The 24,368-nt window shown below is 37.3% G+C and overlaps 2 protein-coding genes across 4 annotated transcripts in view; both read left to right on the top strand.

Moving 5' to 3' along the window:
- Window positions 1–13,291, top strand: part of eps15 (epidermal growth factor receptor pathway substrate 15) — a 43,206-nt gene extending 29,915 nt beyond the window's left edge. For both annotated transcript variants that reach the window (XM_065248496.1, XM_065248495.1), the window contains exons 16-25: window positions 1,762–2,124; window positions 2,216–2,311; window positions 2,434–2,548; window positions 2,647–2,688; window positions 2,787–3,103; window positions 3,349–3,421; window positions 5,962–6,032; window positions 6,112–6,238; window positions 6,327–6,511; window positions 11,032–13,291. In XM_065248496.1, the coding sequence (XP_065104568.1) occupies window positions 1,762–2,124; window positions 2,216–2,311; window positions 2,434–2,548; window positions 2,647–2,688; window positions 2,787–3,103; window positions 3,349–3,421; window positions 5,962–6,032; window positions 6,112–6,238; window positions 6,327–6,511; window positions 11,032–11,172 (1,530 nt within the window). In that variant the 3' untranslated portion in view covers window positions 11,173–13,291. The remainder of the gene's footprint in view (window positions 1–1,761; window positions 2,125–2,215; window positions 2,312–2,433; window positions 2,549–2,646; window positions 2,689–2,786; window positions 3,104–3,348; window positions 3,422–5,961; window positions 6,033–6,111; window positions 6,239–6,326; window positions 6,512–11,031) is intronic.
- Window positions 13,292–15,346: 2,055 nt separating this feature from the next.
- ttc39a (tetratricopeptide repeat domain 39A) overlaps window positions 15,347–24,368 on the top strand; it is a 32,915-nt gene continuing 23,893 nt past the window's right edge. Inside the window, exons 1-3 of one of the 2 annotated variants that reach the window (XM_065248493.2) lie at window positions 15,347–15,587; window positions 17,187–17,237; window positions 17,596–17,646. In XM_065248493.2, coding sequence (XP_065104565.1) covers window positions 15,547–15,587; window positions 17,187–17,237; window positions 17,596–17,646 — 143 coding nt within the window. In that variant the 5' untranslated portion in view covers window positions 15,347–15,546. Of the gene's footprint in view, window positions 15,588–17,186; window positions 17,238–17,595; window positions 17,647–20,980; window positions 21,177–24,368 lie in introns of those variants that run through there. The other variant, XM_065248494.2, reaches the window with a different exon arrangement.

Raw genomic sequence — 24,368 nt, 5'->3', positions numbered from 1 at the left:
TTATCAAACACATTTTTGTTTCTTTCTTTCTGTATCTGCCTTTCTTTCTGTCTTTCTTTCTGTCTTTCTTTCTTTCTGTCTTTCTGTCTGTCTGTCTTTCTTTCTGTCTGTCTTTCTTTCTGTCTTTCTTTCTTTGTCTGTCTGTCTGTCTGTCTTATGTCTTTCTGCCTGCCTGTCTTATGTCTTTCTGCCTGCCTGCTTGCCTGCCTGTCTGTCTTTGTCTTTCTTTCTGTCTTTCTTTCTTTCTTTCTGTCTTTCTTTATGTCTGTTTTTCTTTATGTCTGTCTTTCTTTCTTTCTGTCTGTCTTTGTCGTTCTTTCTTTCTGTCTTTCTTTATGTCTGTCTTTCTTTCTTTCTGTCTGTCTTTGTCTTTCTTTATGTCTGTCTTTCTTTCTTTCTTTATGTCTGTCTGTCTTATGTCTTTCTGCATGCCTGCCTGTCTGTCTGTCTTTGTCGTTCTTTCTGTCTTTCTTTCTTTCTGTCTTTCTTTATGTCTGTCTTTCTTTATGTCTGTCTTTCTTTATGTCTGTCTTTCTTTATGTATGTCTTTGTCTTTCTTTATGTCTGTCTTTCTTTCTTTCTTTGTCTGTCTGTCTGTCTGTCTTTGTCGTTCTTTCTTTCTTTCTTTCTTTCTGTCTTTCTTTCTGTCTTTCTTTCTGTCTTTCTTTCTGTCTTTCTTTATGTCTGTCTTTCTTTATGTCTGTCTTTCTTTATGTCTGTCTTTCTTTATGTCTGTCTTTGTCTTTCTGTCTGTCTGTCTGTCTTTCTTTCTTTCTTTCTTTCTTTCTTTCTTTCTTTCTTTCTTTGTCTGTCTGTCTGTCTTATGTCTTTCTGCCTGCCTGCCTGTCTGTCTGTCTTTGCCTTTGTCGTTCTTTCTTATGTATGTCTTTGTCTTTCTTTATGTCTGTCTTTCTTTCTTTCTTTCTTTCTTTGTCTGTCTGTCTGTCTGTCTGTCTTTGTCGTTCTTTCTTTCTGTCTTTCTTTCTGTCTTTCTTTCTTTCTTTCTTTCTTTCTTTATGTCTGTCTTTCTTTATGTCTGTCTTTCTTTATGTCTGTCTTTGTCTTTCTTTATGTCTGTCTGTCTTTCTTTCTTTCTTTCTTTCTTTGTCTGTCTGTCTGTCTTATGTTTTTCTGCCTGCCTGCCTGTCTGTCTGTCTTTGCCTTTGTCGTTCTTTCTTTCTGTCTTTCTTTATGTCTGTCTTTCTGTATGTATGTATGTATGTATGTCTGTCTGTCTTCACGTCTGTCTTCACATCTTCATCTATCTATCTATCTATCTATCTATCTATCTATCTATCTATCTATCTATCTATCTATCTATCTATCTATCTATCTATCTATCTATCTATCTATCTATCTATCTATCTATCTATCTATCATTATGTTCATTTGATCAGTCTAATAATTTTTCACTTTATCAAACACATTTTTGTTTCTTTCTTTCTGTATCTGCCTGCCTGCCTGTCTGTCTGTCTGTTTTTATGTCTGTCTGTCTGTCTGTCTTTCTTTCTTATGTCTGTCTTTCTTATATCTGTCTGCCTGTCTGTCTGTCTTTATGTTTGTCTGTCTGTCTGTCTTTCTTTCTTTTTTCTTTTTTATGTCTCTTTCTTTATGTCTGTATTTCTTTTCTTTCTTTCTTTATGTCGGTCTTTCTTTCTTTCTTTCTTCTTTCTCTGTTTCTTTCTGTCTGTCTGTCTCTACTGTATGGTTTATTTTTGCCAGATTAAAAATAAAAAAGTATTTTGTTTGCATTCATTGTAGGAACAGGAGCGGTTGGCTGAACTGAATGAAGAGCAGCGAGAAGTGACAGCCCGGCTTACCTGGAGAGTCCTGGAGGAGCCTGTGCTTGTCAATGGAATGGCGCCCTCATCTGAGCACCCAGAGCAACTGCAGTGGCCTCAACCCACAACATCTCCACCTGAGAAACCCAAGGAGAACAAAAGCCAGAATGAAGAGACGTCCACAGACGAGATGCAGGAGCTCAGAGTTACAGGGGAGCAGCCCGCATCCAAAGCAGAGGTGTCCGTCAGCCCAGAGGAGCAGGAGCCTAAAACTGACCTTTACTCCAGCGACCTTTTCTCATCTGTCAGTTCCAGTTTTTCTGCCTGGCGTAAGGGTAATATGGTAAGATATCACTTTCAGTACGCTTATCGTTTCGCTTATAGACAAGATCCTCTTGATCTGTGAATTTCCTTCAATCCCAATCTGTTTTCAGGAAATTTATGCAGGTCCAGCTGACACAGAGCTGGAGGGGGAGGTAGAAGAGGAGAAAGAAAAGGCGGAGGAGCAGCCTGCAACCAGCACACCAAAGGTAAGAATAAAGTTTCATTCCTCAGCAGAATATTGTGCTTGCTGTATAGATAGCAAGTATGTGTAAGTGTTCATTTTAATAAATACGTTCATGCTAATGAATTTGCATTTAATGACCTGTAGGCTGAAACTGTGGAGCTTGAGATAAAGGAAGCCTCTCACCCGATTTCAGTCACCCCCACTAACCTGCCCACTGGTCCTGCCATTGACTTTTTCCAGTCTGACCCATTTAAAGACAGTAAGATCTGCACACATGAAATCCTCAGCAACCCAAGGGATTGTGCTTGTTATGTATACTTTAATTTGCTGTTATTAAAATCATCACCTTTTTTACAGGTGACCCATTCACTGATGACCCTTTCTCAAAGGTCATCCCTGGTGAGCATTTATCCAGCAACGTAAAGTGTGTTTGCAATGTGACCTTTCACAACGCAAGTTCATTTTTGTTTATTACTTTGTTCATTCCTATTGTTCAGATCCATTTGGCGGCGACCCATTTAAAGGCACAGACCCATTTGCGGCAGACAACTTCTTTAAACAGTCATCTAGTTTCCCATCAGCAGACCCTTTCAGCTCTTCGGATCTCTTTAGCACCACCACAGGCCCAAAAGAAGCCGATCCATTCTCATCTAAGACCAGCAATGCAGTCCCTCCAGATCCATTCTCTTCTAACAGTAGTAACATCCCAGACGCAGATCCGTTCGGATCCAAAATGGATTCGATGGCAGACTCCGATCCCTTTAGCTCGACTGGCACAGGGCATGACCCGTTCGGAGGGCCCGAAATTCCTGCAGTTAGTGCCTCTAAAGCTTAACTCTATCTCTTTAAGATCTCAGTATGCATTGTTTAAAAAACATTCTGTGAAAATGAAACCTTGTTATTTTTAATACTTTATGAGTAAGGTTGAAAATCAATGAGTGAAATCCAAATTTTCCTGCTCTAAATCTAAATTTTTTTATTTTGAGACTTTAACCTGCATTTCACAGACAGCGTCACATTTGGTTGAAATTTAATTTTAACTTTGACTTTTCTTTATAGAGAGATGGGCCAGCAGCGACCAATGATCCATTTGCTCCAGGAGGAACTACAGTGACCACTAACTCAGACCCGGGTAGGGCATTCACTAAAGGACACATATTATGGTCATTTTTACAAGATGTAATGTAAGTCTCAGGTGTGCCTAGAATGTGTCTCTGTCAAAATCCCCCACAGAGTATTTTTATAGCATGTCCAAAATGCCCCTATTTAGGTATTCATCCGTGCACCTTTAAATTTGAGCTACAGCTCCTCACTTTTTACACACAGACAATGAGCGCTTTTGGTTAAAGGAATATTCCACTTTCATAAAACTTTCCCTATATTTTACTCACCCCCGTGTTATCCAAGATATTTTTGTCTGTCTTTAAGTAAGTTTTTTTTTTTTTTATTAAGCTTTTGGAGGAAAACATTTCAGGATTTTTCTTCACATGGTGGACTTTAGTGTACCTCAACAGTTTACAGTTTCAATGCAGTTTAAAGGGCGCCAAACAATCCCAACCGAGGCATAAGGGTCTTTTCTAGCGAAATGATCGTAATTTTCACAACAAAAAAAAGTATAAAAAAACATTTACTTTTAAACCACAATCCCTCGTCTTGCACTAGCCGTGTGAAGCCCCAGCGCGACCTTACGTATTACGTAATCGCGTCGAGAGGTCACGCATGATGTATGCCAAACTACCGCTCCAGTGTTTACAAGTGTGGAGAAAGAGGACCCTTCAGACGCTGTTGTATGTGAAATGATACAAAATTATGTCTTTGTGTCAGTTTATTGTTTAAAATTGTCCGCAAGTGTGCGTTTCACATATGTGAAGCGTGACCTTTCGACATGATAATACGTCATACGGTTAGTGCAAGTCAAGATGAGGGATTGTGGTTTAAAAGTACATATTTTGACACTTTTGGCGAAAATCACAGTCGTTTCACTAGATATAAGACCCTTATGCCTTGTTTGGGATAGTTTAGAGTCCTTTGAAACTACAATTTTAAACTGCATTGAAACTGTTCTGGTCCACTAAAGTCTATTATATGAAGAAATATCCTGGAATGTTTTTCTCAAAAAACGTAATTTCTTGACTTAACAAAGAAAGACATAAACATCTTTAATGACGTGGGGGTGAGTAAAATATTAAGATTTTATTAAATTAAAGTGGAATATTTCTTTAAAAATAGATGTGGTGTCTATGAATACATTCTGAGACAATAGTATCTTTAGCCACATTTGCGCTACAATATACCAACAAACATATTTGGAAAAGCTTTTGGAAAAAATTAACCAGTCAGTCATTGGCTGTGTGTGTGGCTTTGTTTGTGTGATGTCACATCAACAAGAGAATCAAAACAGCATGTCTTATAAAACTGCTTTGGTGTAATGGGGATTAAAAAAGAAGGAATGGTGGATATTTTTCATTGAGGTGTTGTTTTGTCCTGCCAACACACATTTATGTCCATAGTATGTGCCCTTTAAAGGATTAGTCCATTTTCTTAAAAAAATCTAGATAATTTACTCACCACCATGTCATCCAAAATGTTGATGTCTTTCTTTGTTCAGACGAGAAGAAATTATGTTTTTTGAGGAAAACATTACAGGATTTTAATGGACTTTAATGGACCCAACACTTAACACTCGACACTTAACATTTTTGTTCAACAGAGTTTAAAAGGACTCTAAACGATCCCAAACGAGGCATAAGAGTCTTATCTAGCGAAACGATTGTAAAAAATATGCACTTTTAAACCACAACTTCTCATGTACCTCCGTTCCATGCACTAAAGCGACCTCACGAAATTGCGTAGTGACGTAGAAAGGTCACGTGTTACATATATGAAACACACATTTGCGGACCATTTCAAACACTAAACTGACACAAAGACATTCATTAGTATCAACAACGTTGGAACGGTCCTCTTTCTCCACACTTGTAAACACTGGGGCGGAGTTTTGCATTCGTCCTCCGTGACCTCTTGACGTGATGACGTATTGCGTGAGGTCGCGCTGGCGCATCACAGGACCGGAGATGGAAGAGAAGTTGTGGTTTAAAAGTGCGTATTTTAAATTTTTCTTGTCAAAAATGACAATTGTTTCGCTAGATAAGACCCTTATGCCTCGTTTGGGATCGTTTATAGTCCTTTGAAACTCCGTTGAAAAAAACTGTTAAGTGTTGAGTTAAGTGTGAAGTTTTGGGGTCCATTAAAGTCCATTAAAATGAGAAAAATCCTGGAATGTTTTCCTCAAAAAACATAAATTCTGCTCGACTGAACAAAGAAAGACATCAACATTTTGGATGACATGGTGGTGAGTAAATTATCTAGATTTTTTTAAGAAAATTGACTAATCCTTTAAGAGCATTTCCATTGCATTCTGATGCGCAGGCATGATGCGTTTTATTGTGCCCAAGGAATATCAATTTGTGTTATAGATATTGTATTAATAGTAATTAGTATTTATAACTAGTTAATCAGTTAACGAACTCATAAGCATTTTCTACTTTCAACTAGATTAGTTAACTGTTCTAATTAAAACTTTCTGGATTTGGGTGATTCTACTCCATAACTTCATCTGAAAGTATCTAGAAATTGATTGTTTCACGTTCTGACCTATGCTGTTCATTACAGATCGATTTGCTGCCGTATTTGGCAATGAGACATTTGTGGGAGGATTTGCAGACTTTAGCAGTTTAGCAAAGGTAGGAATGTCCTGGAATACAAATAGTGTGGACTTAACATGATTTAGATTAGATGGTGAACTTCTCCTTTGCCTTTCAGTCTAACGGTGATCCATTCGACTCGAGTACAAACATAAATGTATTTAAGGAGAACACGCAATCGGATATTCCTCCAGCATTACCACCCAAAACGGGAACGCCCACCAGACCTCCCCCTCCACCCCCAGGTGAGTACTGCTTTGTGTTTGGGACGAATTCAATGTTTTGTATCTATTTCGAACCGCTTTAGTTATTCGTCTGTGTGTGTAATTTAAGGTAAGCGGTCCAACATCCAGAGATCGGAGTCATCCGAGTCATTTCAGAGGCGTGGTCTGTTCAAGGCACAGGGTTCTGGAGAGTTCTCCTCCCTTCCAGCTAAAGACTCGGTATCAGACCCTTTCGCCCCTTCCTCGCCCAACCAAGCCCCGTGTGACCCCGCCCGATTCGCCAGCTTTGACAAAGTGAGCTCCTCCCCCTCTTCCTCTCCTGAACCCCAGTAGTGTGAACCCTGACATTTCACCTCTGCCGAGCGGCAGCCTTGACCTCTCCTCCCTTCACAGCCAAATCTTCCTTTCATTGTGTTTTTATGCAAAGAATTGTTTCCTATTCAGTATTTTATGTCCTCTGCTGCTTAATAATCTTCGTTTCTGACAAGCTAATTTACAAAACATTTACATTTATATACAGCCGTCATTGTTTACATATTGTTTTTTGTAAATATACTGCACTCAAATGGTCTGGGAAAGACTTGTGCTTTACAAGAAGAAGAGTACATATGAATGTTTAGTGTAAAATATAAATATATATTCATCACAGTGTTTCTAACATCACGCTTAAGTTCTCACTGGCTGTGGAAGGAGAGGCGGGGCTGCTTGCTATTGGCTGTTCTCAATTCATCCTCATGTTTGTTTTGTCATGTTCCCCATCATTGGTCAAGGCTTTATTCTATCTTGCACGTTTACTTTGATTCACTGATTTGTCTTCCCTTACCTTGCACTGCACAAACTAATATCTCCTGTCTGATTGGCCTTATCCTTTCCACCATGTGATTGTATTTTCATTGGTTGAGCACTTCCTGGTTGCAGAGGCATTCCAGCTACATCCCATGAGTCTTTGCACCATCTTCTTGATGTATAGATGTATATTTTTTGTTCTTATACTGAAAAATTCCTTCATAATGGACTAAGGTGCCGACATTACTTGTAATTACTTTTTAAAAGATTTATAATTAAAGAGCTTGTCTTCTCAGATTTTGCCATCTTTCTTTAAAATAAATACATCTTTATCATTAAATAAAGAAGATTGGTTACAATGACAAACTTCTCTGATATTTCAAAACAACCTTTTGCCAATGAAGAGACTTCTTATCTGTTGCCGTCAAGAAGAGTCTAGTCTTCATTGTGTGATCTTTATGTTGAAATGCTTTCTGGCCGTAACTGTGTCTGTTATAACATCTCTCCATCCATGGTTGTCACATTTACACGTCTTTGTAAAATGTCTGCTGCATGTCCAGCATGATGCATATCAGAGAACTCTTTTAAAGACTAAATGTCAAACGTTGATACCTTCACCAAATATGTACAACAATTTCATAAAACAAGATTAGTTACATTATTACAATCCTTCACTAATTAATAAATAAAAAAAGTTTCTCTGAAAAAATTTTATGAAAAGGGTGGTCACCGGACAGGGCTTATCTTAGTCCCACAATAAAATACAGCAGTCTTAACTAAAAAACAGCCTGCATTTACAATTCTCAAAATAGATTAGTACCATTGTTTTGTCTTAAAGCAACACTATGTAGTTTTTATAATGTCTCTAAAATTATTTCAGTGATAGAACAACTTTTAACTGGACAAATTGTACTGTTGCTGCAACCTGAGCAGCCTCCTAGCTGCTACAAGCACACTCTGAAAGTGGCGGTGGAGGGTAGGAAACACAGCCCGGCCCCTCCCCCTGCCTGCAGAAGAGAGTCTGATACCAGGCACTGTTAAGCTTTTCAACCACATGGGGGAACTGTAAGTCATTCTTACATGGAAACTACATAGTGTTGCTTTAAGATGCACACCAGTTACATTTTTTGTCAAATATATTTGTAAAACTCCTTAAAGGCGGGGTGCACGATTTTTGAAAGGCTTTGGAAAAGAGAGTCGGGCTGAGTACCAAAACACACTTGTAGCCAATCAGCAGTAAGGGGCATGTCTACTAATGACATGGAGGATAGAGCGCTTAATTCTATCAAACCTCTAAAGGGTTTAAGCAAATACTGTTGAAAAAAAGCTATCACACCTGCAGCATGCGATCTATGTCTCCTGCAGCTGTTTGTCCACGGCAAAATTCCGACCTCCGCCTCTTACTCTTGTGCCGGGCGCTTAACGTCGCCTTCCGTGTGTAACATAACAAAACCATTCACATGTTAAAACATGCAGTGCTATCAAAGCTAGGGATGTAACGATTCATGTCCCATTAAAAATGCCTGTCTGAAATCGATTCTGAATCGCAAAGCTGCGATTCGTTGTTTCATGCACAGCTTGTGTGTACTACGGCATTTGGTCATTAGGAAGTCCTTATCCATCTAAAATCATTATGAGTCGGAATCGTTTATAACGTGCATTTAAAAAGCAACACTCGTTAAATAAAAATCATTCAAAATACTCTTTATTATTATGAAAATACCTGAAACAATTTGAAGAACAGCTTATAAATATTCCTGTAGACATTTCCTGGAATAGCGTTTGTAATGCTACTTCTACTGTGGCACAAAGGGAGTTTCTGCACGGGAGCGCCCCCTGGCCTTCGGATGTGCCGCGATTTCACCGTAATTCATTCAAATTCATTCATTGAGAAAACGCGCATTTGCACGGTTAATCGTTACACCCCTAATCAAAGCACATTCGACCTGGATTACCGTAGTAATGCACATTGCTTTCACTCAGTTACCGTTGCCTGGGTTGCGTATGTGTGGGGCTGATTCTATTGGGGTAGGGGCGTGTTTGTTTAGGTGATTTCATATGCAAACATTGGCTTTCAGAGATCGTGCACCCCGCCTTTAAATGTCCTAATATAACTAAGGCAAAGTCGTTGCTTAAAGGAATTGTAATGGCACCTATTTGCTTCTTATTCTTTTGTACCACCTTTTGAAGTCAGTCAAATTTAACCAGTATTTGAAACACGAGCAAACCACGATCTTCGTTTTAAATGTTTACTTCCAAAACATAAATAAAAGCTGTTACATAGTAGACATGGTACGCACGGTCAAAAAACTGTGTTGCTTCCATCATACTGTATCTAACTTCAAACTAAACTGAACACATTCAATCGCATGCGTTAAGACGAAGTGCGATCTGACTGGAAGCTCAAAATAACTAAATGTTATCAGATTTAAACATTACTAAATATGCATTTTAAAGCAAAATATCTTATTAATTTTAATGAAATATTTTCTTATTAATTTTACTAAATTATTATTTTAAATGAAATTATTCCTATGTGGCTCTTACAGGAATATTCCATTTTCTTAAAAGAAAAATCCAGATAATTTACTCACCACCATGTCATCCAAAATGTTGATGTCTTTCTTTGTTCAGTCGAGAAGAAATTATGTTTTTTGAGGAAAACATTGCAGGATTTTTCTCATTTTAATGGACTTTAATAGAGCCCAACATTTAATACTTAACTCAACACTTAACAGTTTTTTTTCAACGGAGTTTCAAAGGTCTATAAACGATCCCAAACGAGGCATAAGGGTCTTATCTAGCAAAACGATTGTCATTTTTGACAAGAAAAATAAAAAATATGCACTTTTAAACCACAACTTCTCGTCTAAATCTGGTCCAGCGCGACCTTACGTAAATGCGTAGTGACGTAGGGAGGTCACGTGTTACATATATAAAACACACATTTGCGGACCATTGTAAACAATAAACTGACACAAAGACATGAATTCGTATCAGTTGACATACAACAACGTAGGAACGGTCCTCGTTCTCAACACTTGTAAACACTAGGGCGGAGTTTCGCGTTCGTCCTCTGTGACCTCTTGACGTCATGACGTATTGCGTGGGGTCACGTTGGCGCATCACGACCGGATTTAAACGAGAAGTTGTGCTTTAAAAGTGTATATTTGTTATTTTTATTGTCAAAAATGACAATCGTTTTGCTAGATAAGACCCTTATGCCTCGTTTGGGATCATTTAGAGTCCTTTGAAACTCTGTTGAAAAAAACTGTTAAGTGTTGAGTTAAGTATTAAATGTTGGGCTCTATTTAAGTCCATTAAAATGAGAAAAATCCTGCAATGTTTTCCTCAAAAAACATAATTTCTTCTCGACTGAACAAAGAAAGACATCAACATTTTGGATGACATGGTGGTGAGTAAATTATCTGGATTTTTCTTTTAAGAAAATTGAATATTCCTTTAATAACATGTAGATAGATCAGTACTTTAACACATGAAACAAGAAACGCGTTATAAGAAAAAAATGACAATTTTAGGAATTTACTTATCGTGGTCGAATACAGCGCGTAAACACTCGAAACGATAATGAAATAACACAATATTTGTCACCTCTGTCAAGGGTTGCATGCTAAAGATGCTGTCATAGAGCCTTGACTACATTTACATTCCAAACTGAGAATATCACTGTTACTTTGTCCTGCGTTTCTTTCGCCCCAATTCTCTCTTATTAATTGGGGGACCCTGTGAAATGTAGGCTGTAACCTGCGGTTTTAATTGATCCATACATACATTTTATAGAATTATTTTCCTCCTTTCTATACTGTAGTTATGTAAAGATGTTGTTAGGTGTTGTGTTTTAGCAATATCTGTATTGCAGTTACGTAAACAAGGTTTAACTCGTGTTCCCATTTGTCCCCCCAATTTAAAGTATGAACATTGCATGACTCCTTCATTAGCACAACAAACTGAGAAATCTTTTTTAAGTGGGGTCTGATGGGGTTATGGTGTGTTTGTGTGTGGAGCAGTACCCCACGGAGGAGGACATGATAGAGTGGGCGAAACGGGAGAGTGAGAGAGAGGAGAGGGAGCGTGTGGCTCGTCTGACCCAGCAGGAGCAGGAGGATCTGGAGCTGGCCATAGCCCTTAGTAAGTCGGAACTGTCCTGACCCAAACTGGGTTACGGCACTAACAGCACCCCGTCACATCGAGGAGGAGAGGAAGAAGATCTTTAACCACATTTACTAGCAGGATCCTTGGTTTTACCTTAAACCACATGATGCTCCTTCTGTGTGTCGATTGAGTTCTCCTAGTTTGCTGGGAAAGTGAAAAGTAGATGGTAACAGACTAATTGCGGCCTTATCCGCTGGAAACCTCCGATGTGATGCCCGTACTTTTAAATAACCTCAAATCAAGATAACTCTCTTGAAAAGTGGATGCAACTAAGACCCGTGCAAATTCAGGTGTTTCTAAGCAAATGTATCCCAATGATTCTGAAGTAGTTTTAATATAATTGTTATAAATGTACCAATATAGCCTATATACTTCACCTGTGACATTCAGATGGGGACAGGTTAAAGAAATCCATTACAAACATACTCAAGGTGTTAGGTTTGCTCTCATCCTCTTTTGAATAATATTTACAGATTTGTTTAACGTTTACAAGTAACCAAACTGGGCAGCTTCATCCACCTTTCAAAGTTTCAGCAATGCTTCTCTGACATGAGAGGTTTATTGTGGGCATCCCTGTCCGGTCTCATGATCAAATCCATCCCACAAGCTTAAAAGCCTCAGATCTGCAACCTGTACATGAGGTGCTTGTGTAGTACTCCATTGTGACAAAATCATCTTTCTTAAACCGTTAATGGAGATACTTTTTGGAGAGAACGTTGATGAAATTTTGCAAGGAACTGCATAACCACCATTGACTCCAAGTTTGATCTCTGTGTTCGTATACAGTACAGCATTTATACTTTGTGACTGCTTAAAAAAATCACTTTGAAAAATTACAGATTCTGTTATAAATAATGAACATGTACATATTGTGAATTTGTTTGCCTTGTACTACAGTTTATACATATCCTAAATCATATTGTATTTTATCAGTGTCGTAATGCAGTTTGCTTTATACTTCAAAAAACAAAATGGCCTGTCGTCTCATGTTGACAAAATGCCGAAGCAATAGGATAAAAGATTATTTAGGAGTATACTCTCTTAAAAAATAGAGCAAATTGCTGTTATCTAAACACCAGACAGTGATGTCTAAAGTTAAGTATACATATAAATATAAACCTTGAGCCATATTTAAGCAGGCTTTAAAAGTGCCTAACCATTCTGCCTTTCCTTTATTTTAAGCAAGGAAAGAGAAAAACTGCTTGATGAATAATTGGTTTCAATGTTTCAGTGTTCACAGTGTCATTTTAAATCCATATGGGGCTCACTGTTTTATATACACACACACATTGGTATAAGATTATATATAGAGCTATATACTATAGTAACTTAATTTGCTACATCATAACCATTTCAGTAGTCTATACTGTATGTAGTTTCACCAGTAGGTGGATCCACTTAAACACGACACTCCATTTGCCTGAAATACAAGAATCTGCTCCCCATGTCCAGCCTCGTGGGCATTGTCATTGGCTAGTTTCTGTTCCCTGTTTGTACAATAGATTTCTTTTGTGAAAGTTTGCTTTCTCACAGCCTTTATATATGAAAGCATTTGACAGCAGGTTGGGAATATGGACTGGACAGAAAATCTCTTTCTTTTGCAAATGCTTTCAGATGTTTTCAGTATTGCCCTCTGACATCATTATGCTTTGGTTTAAGGACACTAGTTTGCATTTGGGCACAAAGATATGTGGTAAAAGAGCACAGCAGATAGAAACAAGTAGCCAGTATCATGTAGTTACATAAAAATAATTCGTATTTGGAGCATTATTGTCAGTCTACAGCATTACAAAATACCTGTTTGCACTTCTCATTTCAAACCCAATACTTATGTTCTGTTTATGTATGCTGCTTTCTTATTTTTATCTGTCCTGCTTATATCCTCTTATGCTCTATTGATGATCATATATGTATGTATGTATGTATGTATGTATATGAATGTATATGCTTTGTGTGCCTCTAAAGGAAAACCACTTATATATGTTGACCACTGACTGCCTCTTAAGAACGGGCTAATTGTATTTTATTTTTTTAACTTTCCCTATTGGAGGCAATTGTTTAATATGTTCAGTAACATGTAATTAAAATGAACAAAAATAAATATTAAACTATTAATATGGTGGTGTTTCTTGTGATTTTTGTTATCAATATCCTAGGTAAAATAATTAAGGTAAATATTTATGATATTTGAAGTATTAGTCATGTAGAACAGCAGTCTTCAAAGGACCCCTTAATGAATAGTGGAAAACCAGGGACCCATAGTACATTAAGATTTTATTTATAATTATAACACATAGTTACAATGGTAATGTTTCAAACATTTTCAAATAATATTTTTTGTCATACTATATAACATTTTAATTTAACTTAATTACAAAATTTTATTGTGGGAATGTTTTTCAAAAAATATTTTGAATTCAAACAATAGTTGGAGGACCCCATGTTGAAGACCCATGATCTAGATATCTTGAAGTTTAGATATTTTTCATTTATTTTAACATGAAATAACGCCTTAAATGGCATGACACACACAATGTGTAAAAAATTATCATTTCTTGCAGTGTAGCCAATTAAGTTTGATTTGGTCACGTTTTCTGTTCTCCAACCAAAGGTTATTAAAGGGATAGTTCACTTTAAAATGAAAATTCTGTCATCATTTACTCATCCTCATGTTGTTCTAAACCTGTATGAATTTTTTTTTCTGATGAACACAAAAGAAGATATTTTGAGAAATGATGGTAAACCCACAGCAGATAGTGACGATTGACTTCGATAGTAGGAATAAAAAAAAAGATGGAATTTAATGGGTACCATCAACTGTGAACTTACCATCATTTATCAAAATATTTTCTACATCATTTATCACAATACTTCCAAAATATTTTTTCCCTACTATGGAAGTCAATGGTCACTATCTGCTGTGTGTTTACCATCATTTCTCAAAATATCTTCTTTTGTGTTCATCAGAAAAAAGAAATTCATACAGGTTTAGAACAACATGAGGATGAGAAAATGATGACAGAATTTTCATTTTAAAGTGAACTATCCCTTTTATCTCTATAAAAAGTTTTTGAACATGTTAAAAATCTTTCATACGAACTACTACTTCATACAAACACATTACATTGGGTGCAGAACAGGTAGCCATAGCAACAGTGGGCCAATAGAGCACTTTGTTACTTAACAGTGAATTAATATAGTGTACACAAGGTCTGGCATGGGTAAGGACCTTCCTCATTTGGACTGCTCACTACACTTGGTACGGTAATGATTTATTTCTAACACCATGACAACCAATAGAGTGCCGCAGGGATGATGCATTTTTTAGGCTAACTCAGAAGTTAGCGTGATACTGGTTCCCTCACTAAAAAGATCATTAATTTTTCCCATAGACTTTTGGATTAAACAATAAGCTATTAAACTTTTATGACACTTACACATTTTGTCCAACAAGTTAGTCTTTTTCATATGAAAACTTTTTGGCTTTTTATAAACACATTTACACTTCACACTTCATCTGTGAAGATTAACTTGTTGGAGTAAACATTTAAAGTGTCTTTAACTTTTGTTAAACACAGAGCTTATTTTTTTGTGATTTTCCAAAAACACAATGTTTTGCGTACTTCCAGCTAGAAAATGCATCATCCCTGCAGCACTCTATTTGTGGCTGCCAATGGTGTTAACGTGACATTTTAAGTTGCTCCTCCCTCTTTTAAATAGCAAATACCAAAGTTTACCTCACAGCTCAAGTGCACAATGATGTCATAAAAATCGCTGATCCGTATTAACCGAAGAGAAAAAATAAGTTTTGAATTTTGCGGGTCACACTAGTTTTTAAATATCCTTTAGGCCAACATATTTATTCTAAAAGTCAAAAATCCTCCATTTTGATTCATAGGGACTTTAACATATCACATGTAGATTAAAGCAACATTGATAGGCTACTTACATTTTCATCTTAAATTTTTTAAAGATGACTGACAATTATTGTTGCACTTGGGTGAGACAAACCAGCTGAGCATGTCCCGAAAATGACTTGTTGAAAGTCTACTCTTTGTATGACCTATTACGTCACACATCATCATTTTCTTTTCTGTATATGATTTACACGGAGGACTTTAAGACCAGGGAAGAGTTGCTGCGCTGCATTCCAGTACTTTAAGTAAAGGATCGCTTTATTGTTAAAATGAGTTTCTCCACACCTCCCTGTCTCGCATCACATGCAGGAAACAGACAGGCAGAGATTCGCGTCCAGTGTTACTCCTGAAACAAAAGTTTAGTGATCACCTGTGAGGTAACGAATGTCCAGGTAGTGATTATTAAACTCTTCACCGTCTTATTGGATTAACTGTGCGCTCTTCCTCTTTGGAATGAGTTTCTTAAGACGCAACAAGAAGAATGAGGACAAAAAGTAAGTTGAATGAAGTGATTTACTTCAATTCTTTTTTGGGGCATAATAATCCATAAAAGAGATGCATAAACCATCGTGATTTCCATAAACGAAATACACTGGGCTTTATGTTTCATATGCTGTAGGTGCCCTCAACACACGAGTCTGGTTTGTCCTGTATTATAGCTGCACTTTAAAAAAGATAATTATTTTAAATGTATATTTTACACGCTGTGTTCTAACGAATTAACGTTAAAAAGTATGGTTGGAGTCATGTTTTTTTTTTCGGATGCTGTGATTTAGCGTTTATTGATGCGCGTTTGATTGATTGGAGTCCATTATGAAAATTAGCAATACTTTTTGTTCTTATTTGTGGCAAAACCCTTACCACACAATTACTATAGTCACACTTAAGGAGCCATAGTCTAAATTTGGTTTTGTAGTTCAACTGTGGTAACTCAAATGGTAATTAATCTGCCAAACGAGATGTTTCATTTACTTTTATGACTCCATGGTAAACTATCCTAAAGAGGAAGCAGCTGCATATGTCTTATAAATTATAACGTAGTCTGAGTTGCCTACAATTTAATTGTATTCAGGAGATTCTCTGTATTGATTCCATATTGACTTGATTCTGAAAAAAAAGGCATAATAATTCTTTGTCATTTTTTCTCAGTGCTATTAAAAATAATAGTAAAGAATATTTATATATCGATGTCATTTTTTTTTTTGCAAAATAGTCTCAATCAAAATAATACAGTAAGTGATGTCTGACTGTCAAATTAATTAATAAACATGTTTAACATAACTCAGCCCTGCGCAAAACCGATCGGGCATGGCGTCACAGCACCGCGATAGCGATTCAAAAGCATACAGAGCAGTCTGCTCTCGCAGTACTTTGACGTCATAAGATCGTTCTGCGCAGCTTCACACAGCACACTCCTAAGCAATTGTCCTGATGTCTACAACAGCTACGTTGTATGAGATTTGGAGCAAGCTAATTGGATGATCTTTCTTATTTTGTTGTAGGCTAACCCCGCCTCCCTCATTAAAAGCACGTCACGTGATGTTCGCCTGTTGTTAATGCTTAACATTGTTTATTATTTTATGACAGGTGTGAAGTTTCCAATCATATGTTTTTTTGAAAGAGATGGAACTTAAAAACTAGAGAAAAAGTTTATGTCGATCAATTGATTTTTTTAATGTCTTGTCATTTTTATGTTACTTAGGACAAATAATTGTCATTTGGGTAAAAAAAAATGAATAAACATAATCTTTAGGTACTATACAAAAATCTTTTCTTGCAGGGTTTTCCAAGGACAAGACTATGATATTAAGGAAAATCTCAATCATATAATGATTGTGTTTAGGAGATAAAAAGTTTATTTTGAATGGACCAATTCGCTTATTGCGTAATTATGTATAAAGGGTAGGCAAAATAAGCATAAGCTTCAGCCTGCACCTTTTTCGGTTGATATGTATGTATACATTTTCTTTGTTTTGGAAATTATGTGTGAGGACCGAAATAAATTTTGTTGATTGATTGATTGATTGAGACAGTAAATATCAATAAAGAAGTAAGGATCAGATTTTGCTAAGATGCTTTTGTTCTTGTTTTAGGGGTTCACTCAAGAATAAAGATGCACTGGACAGCCCCACCTCCCCACTAGAGTGAGTGTACCACACTTTGTATCCTTCTGTGTCACAAGTATACTCTGTGTGGGTCAAAACACGATGCTGGTCTAAAATCACATACCTGCCTTTTAGTTGTAATATATGTTCAAATGTAAACGCAAAATATAAACCCCTTATTGCCCAAAATAGGCCCTTATAGTTATTACAGTAGATAATTTATAGTTATTACAGATGATCATCTGTTAATTTTACCCCTGACACCCTATAATCTGGGAAAGGAACATATTTGCACATCCACACTGTGTATACTGATAACTGATCTCTAGCTTATCTGTCCAACATAGAAATGTGATAAGAGTTACAAAAGCTCTATTTTTGTTACCTCTTTTTTTAGGTCCCCTATCATAGAGGATGACGTGCTGGACCCTGTCATCACTGATTATGGGTAGGACTCCACCTCCCCATTTACCTTTTAAACCTTACCATGCACTTTGCTTTACTATGGTCTTGTTTTGTAAAGAAAAATGATCTAGTCCTGAGTGTTCATGCATAACTGAGCATGAATAGAGATCTCCTGGTCTCTCCAGTAAATTAGATCGTGTTACTTCCCACAATGCACTGCATTAGTCATGTGTTTTATTCCTAACAGTGGCATACTTTGTATCAGCACAGGTAATTTAATAACATCGAAATCCTTGATACGCGCCACAGGTTTAATGATTTTTCTCATGAAGAGCAGGTTCCTACCATTATACAAATTTATTACTCAAAGGTTTGCTTTAGTTGGGATCCATATCAGCTACAATCATAATAAGTCTCCATAATGTTTGTTCCCAATTCAGTAGAAACTGATATGGCTTAGAAATATGAATGGTAGCTGAGTTTTGAAACAGTTGGGAGTAAGTGATGTTCAATCTTAATGTGCAATCTTACGTTCTTTTTTACAACAGATTGTCTCTTTCTGTAATGGCCTTGCCATGCTGGTTACTATACTATGATAACACAACATTGCTGCTATAGATACAGATGATGAGCTATAAGGTTTTCTGAAAGCTATGTTTCCTCGTAGCTTTATGATGAGGTTAAATAATGACTTTGTGTGTAGTAGAATTTCTGAAGCTAAAGAGAATGATTTGTAGGGTCACTGATAATTATGTCACTTTTGCCAAATTGAGCCCACCTGTCTGTGTAGCACATACATTTAATTCACATACAGTGTATTATATAATTTGTTCACGTATTAATATGCATTGAAGTGATTAATTATTCATTAGCTATATGTTTTTATATAGCTTTCATCATGTCTACCTTTGAGAGCATGTCTTAACTGCACCTCATGTCAAATACCACTCCAGTGTCTTTAAATAATTTTACATCGATGCTTTTGGCAGATGCTTTTATGCAAAACAACCTACAGTGCTTTCAAGCTATATATATTTTATCAGTAAGTGTGTTCCCTAGGGTATGAACCCATGACCTTTGTATTGCTAACACAATGCTTTACCAGTGTAGCTAAAGATATAGCGTGCTGCTTAAGCACTATTACATGCAAGTGGATATGAAAGTGTTTACATTGACAGCTGAAGTTTTGCGTTCCGGCACGCGTTGCCCACCCCCGAAAACAGCGAACCATACCCGAAACAACCCTTGCTAGGTGTACCTGGGTACGCTTAAGTAAACCGCACAGTGGTACAGTACGGAGCGATCACACTAGCCAAACAAACTGTACTTTGGGGCTTCCTTACCAACAGACAGTGAGTGCTTTATTCCTGTAAATACAGTCTGAGACAATAGTATTTTTATCCGCATTAGCGCTACAATGTGCTAACAAACACATTTAGCTTTTTGGTAAAATTAGTAAGTCAGTAAGTGGTCATGGGAGGGGCTTTGTTTTTGTGACATCACATTAACAAGAGAATTGACATTAACAAAAAATCACATTAACAACAGCATGCCTTTGGTTTAAAGGGCCAATATTCCGCTGTTAAAAAGCACAATACTTTGTGTATTTGGTGTAATACAGTGTGTTCGCGTGGTTTATGGTTCAAAAACAATTTTTTTCCACATACCGTACATTATTGTTGCTCCTATAGTCCTGCCCTTCTGTAACGCATCAATTTGTACAAAGCTCATCATTCTGAGAAAGCGCGATGTGATCCAATTGGCCAGCAGTGCGTTGTGATTGACCGAATACCTCAATTGCGTAAACGGAAATGTGACGCTCATTACCATATTTGAACGGTGAGCTCCCAAAGCAATATTGAAAGTCAGGAGATATTATTGTCTTTACTTACCAGTGCAACGTGAGCAGAACTTCAAAGATTGGTAAGTTAAGGACACTAAAACATGGATGAGGCTTCACTTTTAACTCATTCCCCGCCAGCCTTTTTATATATATATCGTCAGCTAAAATGAAAAAGTAAAGTAAAGTAAAGTAAAGTATATATGTATATATTTTATCGGACTAACATAAAAACTCAGGAAAAGTTTTTTCATGCAAATAACTCGAGATAACTCGTCAATGGCGGAGTAAGAGTTAAAAAAAATCTCTTTAGGTTTGAAACTTTACATTTTTTTCACTTTACAGATCTTCCATATGCACAGACATCTTTTAAGAATCTAAAAAAAAAGGAAAACAGGAAATCGGGTCATATGACTCCTTTAATGGGGATTAAGGTGAGGGTGGATTTTTGTCACTGGTGGTTGTTTTCACACACTGCCAACAAACATGTCTAAACACCTTGTAAAAGTGGATTTTGCATAATATGTGCCCTTTAAAAACCCAGTTTACTTTCATAATTAATGTCCCTTGTCTTACAGCGCTCAATTAGCACTTACATTTGTCATACGGTTTTATCAATAGCAACATATATTTAAAATTTTCATCAGTAAGGGCATTTACATATTTTATTACAATCACTGTTTTACAAAGTCTAGGGCTTGTCACAGAGACAGGTTGATATCTGTATCTGTCATGCATTATTAACCCATGTACCCAACCCTCCAAAAAAAGAGCCTTCAGCAATTGCATCCAGCAAAAGCAGTGTGCCCTAGATTTACAGTCTGTGATTAATGTGATGAAGCTTGTGAGGTCTAATGTCATTACATATGGTGGTTTTAACATGATTAACACACTACTAAAAAGTTTCTAGTTGAAAGAATCTGATGTATAGTTAAAGAGATTAACCCTTTGTAGTTTTACAAATACTCATTTTTTCTCTTCGAACTCCTCAACTTGCCTCAGGCTGTCACTTCCCAGTGCTGATCAGCGGTCAGCAGCTGTCCTCTGTTTCTCGTGATATCTCTCCACGGTTAAGCACAGATTTACAGGCCATATTGCTGTTGAGTATGTTCAGATTAGTTCAGATTGTCCTCTCTATCACTTAAAGAAAAAGATACCTCCCTTGCTGCATCACTGACCAATCAGAAGCCAGGAGGCAGTGTACAGCATCAGGGTGATGCTGAGAAGAGGAGTAGTATGGGGTGGTGAGCTATACATGTGTGTGCATGCGTTTATTCCTCTGTACAGTGTGTGTGTGTTTTGTTAGGAGGCGGGCAGACGGCAGGATAGTTAATGAGAATGTTCACTTTTTCTCTGTATGATAGTCATCCCAATCTTATTAAGCTTTGCGTTCCAGCCCTGTTGTCCTCTGTGCTGCTGTGTTACAGAGAGAGAGAGAGAGAGAGAGAGAGAAGAGAGAGAGAGAGAGAGAGAGAGAGAGAGAGAGAGAGAGAGAGAGAGAGAGAGAGAGAGAGAGAGAGAGAGAGAGAGAGAGAGAGAGAGAGTGTTTGTGCTGTAGCCAGAGGGAAGCTGCTGCTGATAGAAGCCAAAGCGAAGGCCTGATCTCACTGTGATTTACTCTGCGTCTGTTCTCTCTTTTTTTATCTCCATTAACTATATCTCACTTTACCGCTCTCTTCGATCTCACTGTAACAGATGAAAATGTCAGGAGAAGCAGAAACTCTGTCTGATGGGTAAGAATGTAGCACAGTTGATAGCCTATTATACTGTGTCATTGTGTGTTTTAGCAGTGATTGAGAACTATTTAAAGCTTTCTTAAGAGAACGGTGATAAAGGAGAATGCTTATAAGCTGCATAACCAGAAAAGCAGGGGAGGATTTGGAAATATTAGAAAGGTAATTGTTTTGGATGCCCCTGTTGTGTTGTGTACAATTCAGTTGCTGGAGTGTAGTGAATGGCTTTTGTATTAGTCGTGGGAGTTGTGCGTATGTTATTTGTTTCAATCGTTGAGGTGATGAGCTTTTGGGCTTCATTTAGTCCCGGGTGGCATCAGCTTTTCAGATTCGCTTAGCATCACCACGGTTATTTGCTGAGTAGTGTACAGATGGTCCAATGGTTGCTGTTTCTGAACAAACCTCAACCCACATCCCTCCTCAATGTAGCATACATGGCGTTTCATTCACTGAAATGATCCTCGTCTGATATCAGATGTCAGGGAGGAAATAGTTTTGTGTTTCTTCTGTGAAAGATCTGATTGTTATTGACTGTGGTTAGGAAATCTAATTGTTTTGGGGGTTGAAGGGGCCGGGCAATCTCATTCTGGAGTGTAAGGCTGCGTTTACATTGCATGCTTGAAGTGATTCAATTCCAATATTTTCCCTCATGTGGCACAGATCGGGTACTGATCTATTAGGGCTGTGATGGTGGCAAATTTTTACCACCGCGGTGGAACCATCAACAACAACCGCCGGTGTTGCGGTGGTGGGGTCCATGGGGGGGTTAGGGTGGTTTAAATGGTGAAAGAAAATAAAGTTTCACTAAATGCGCTTCCTGATGCGCGCGACTTTAACCTGGTAAAATTTTTATTTCACAACAAAAGACAAATGTGATGTGTATGTATCACTGTCACTGGAGACCAAAAGAAACTAAAGCAGACGCACAACACAGTGACATGGCTAAACTCCAACGTGCTGAGTTATGCTAAAACCCACCAGTTTAGTGGAAACGCCATACATGGTTATGTAGCGGAGATTTGTGTATTAACATAAAACAATGTTTAATTAAATTTGTATCTTAGGCTTTACAGTAAATTACTGTACAACTTTTGTTATTATTATTTCACGTGTAAAAAAACTGCAATTTTTACTTATTATTTTGTTTAATCATTCACCTGATATGTGACGTCACACAACCGCCGGTGGCACTTCACCACTGCGGTGGCATTGCACCACCGCGGTGGTGCGGTGGTCATGACAACCGTCCCACCCCTATGATCTATATAAATGACTGGATTGCGCATGACGTCACAATTGTGAAGCCACCGCGCCGCCAAGTTGGTATACCCAAACATTCTATTAAATCAATGGACGTTATCAGATTTGAATGATAAAACATCACTATACTTGTCTCTGTTTTTATATCTGAAGTCTCCCTGTTCATTATTACAACGCAAACGTCCTAATGATGTACATAGTTATTTACTGAAAGTTGTACATTTTGCTTTTTAAACAGTAAATTACTATACATTCATCTTTATTACAGTATCAGATCAGCAGACAGACCGCAGCATATTTATTATAAATGACAAACTTGCTCATTCTGAAATCGAAATAAATAATCATGCTTTGTACTGTATGTGCATGCAATAATTTGCTAGTTTTGTAATTATGTTATCTTTACAAGTTACCTAAACTTATTTAGAGAAATAACGCTGACCGCTTAATGTCAAAAAAACTTTATTTATACCCGTGTCATTAACAAACGCAGCAGACACACCCACCTTAACGTTTTTTTATAAATCCATTATCCTCCGTGATTAAAACATAAACATTGCAAAAAACACCAGAATTAACAATTAATTTATGTACACATATCCTAAAAATTTATCTTGTGTGACTGATACCCTGTGAAGCGGGTGAATTTAGATTATGATTCTGAATTTTAGTCAATGACGCCCTCTGCCGGTTGGGTATACCAAGATGGCCGCTCGAACTCTGCGCTGGCTTCACCTCACGCTGTTACGTTAAGCATTCTATGCGCAATCCAGTCATTTATATAGATCAGTCGGTATGACCCACGAACGAGTAAGCAGGAAAAAACGGATAGATTCCGATATTCTCCAATCTGTTTCAAGCCTCATTTACATTTGGAAATAAATCGGATATGAATCTGATACATGCATTAACATCCGCAATGTAAGCGTGGACAGATCGGATATTCCCATCTCAAGACGTGTTGTGCGTCATTGAAAATGCGACACTGGCAAATGAGTGGAGTAATGCTAAAGTTTCATGTGTTGTTACAGATTTAAAGTATACAGTATAATCACTTTGTCTGTGTCCATTGCATATCGCAACATTTTACTTCTGTGGTTTAAGCTGTTCCTGGTCAGTATGTCTACTTTGAATTGTTTTCCAAGTGTTTAATGTAAATGCAGATATCGGATACAAGTCGCTTTTAAAAGATGATGTAAGTAGGTCGTCAAAAAAACATCAAGATTTGCAGTGTAAATCCAGGCTATGAGACCATTTGAAAATATCTTATATGTGTCAGAGAGATTACATAAGAAAATAGAGACTTCTGCCTAGACTTTTTGTCTTCCGTTGAGTTTAAAGGACACCTATTATGCAAAATCCACTTTTACACGGTGTTTGGACATAATGTGTGTTGGCAGTGTGTGAACACAACCACTCTATGAAGAAAGAAATCCACCCGCTCCTTGTTTTTTAATCCCCATAAAACCAAAGCTGTGTCATTAGACATGCCGCTTTGATTCGTTTTCAAATCGAATCGAATTTGATTCGAAGTTTCCTCCCTCTGGCGTGTTGTACTCTGTCCACTAGATTTTATTGTTTCAGACTGTATTAATCAGATCTATTTTAACTGAAAGCACTCACTGTCTGTTTGTAAGGAAGTAAGGAGCTGTAGCTCATTTCCCATCCATATCATGTAAATCTGCTTTTTCCATGTTTAAGTGAAGCAAAGTGCTTTTATCAACCTAGAAAATGTTAAAAAGAACAACCCAGTAACTTAGTCTTGGTAAACCATTCTCTGCAAGCATGTGAAAAAATAGGCCATTGAAATTTGTCTCCCCTTGTGATGTCAGAAAGGGATAATACTGCACCTTTATCTTCCCTTTACAACCACAACACTGCCATTTAGTGCAAAGATCAGCTCATTTGCATTTTAAGGTGCATATTGGTACC

The sequence above is a fragment of the Paramisgurnus dabryanus genome, chromosome 11 (genome assembly GCF_030506205.2).
Source record: "Paramisgurnus dabryanus chromosome 11, PD_genome_1.1, whole genome shotgun sequence".
NCBI classification, from domain to species: Eukaryota; Metazoa; Chordata; class Actinopteri; order Cypriniformes; family Cobitidae; genus Paramisgurnus; species Paramisgurnus dabryanus.
This window is presented reverse-complemented; position numbering and strand designations above follow the sequence as displayed.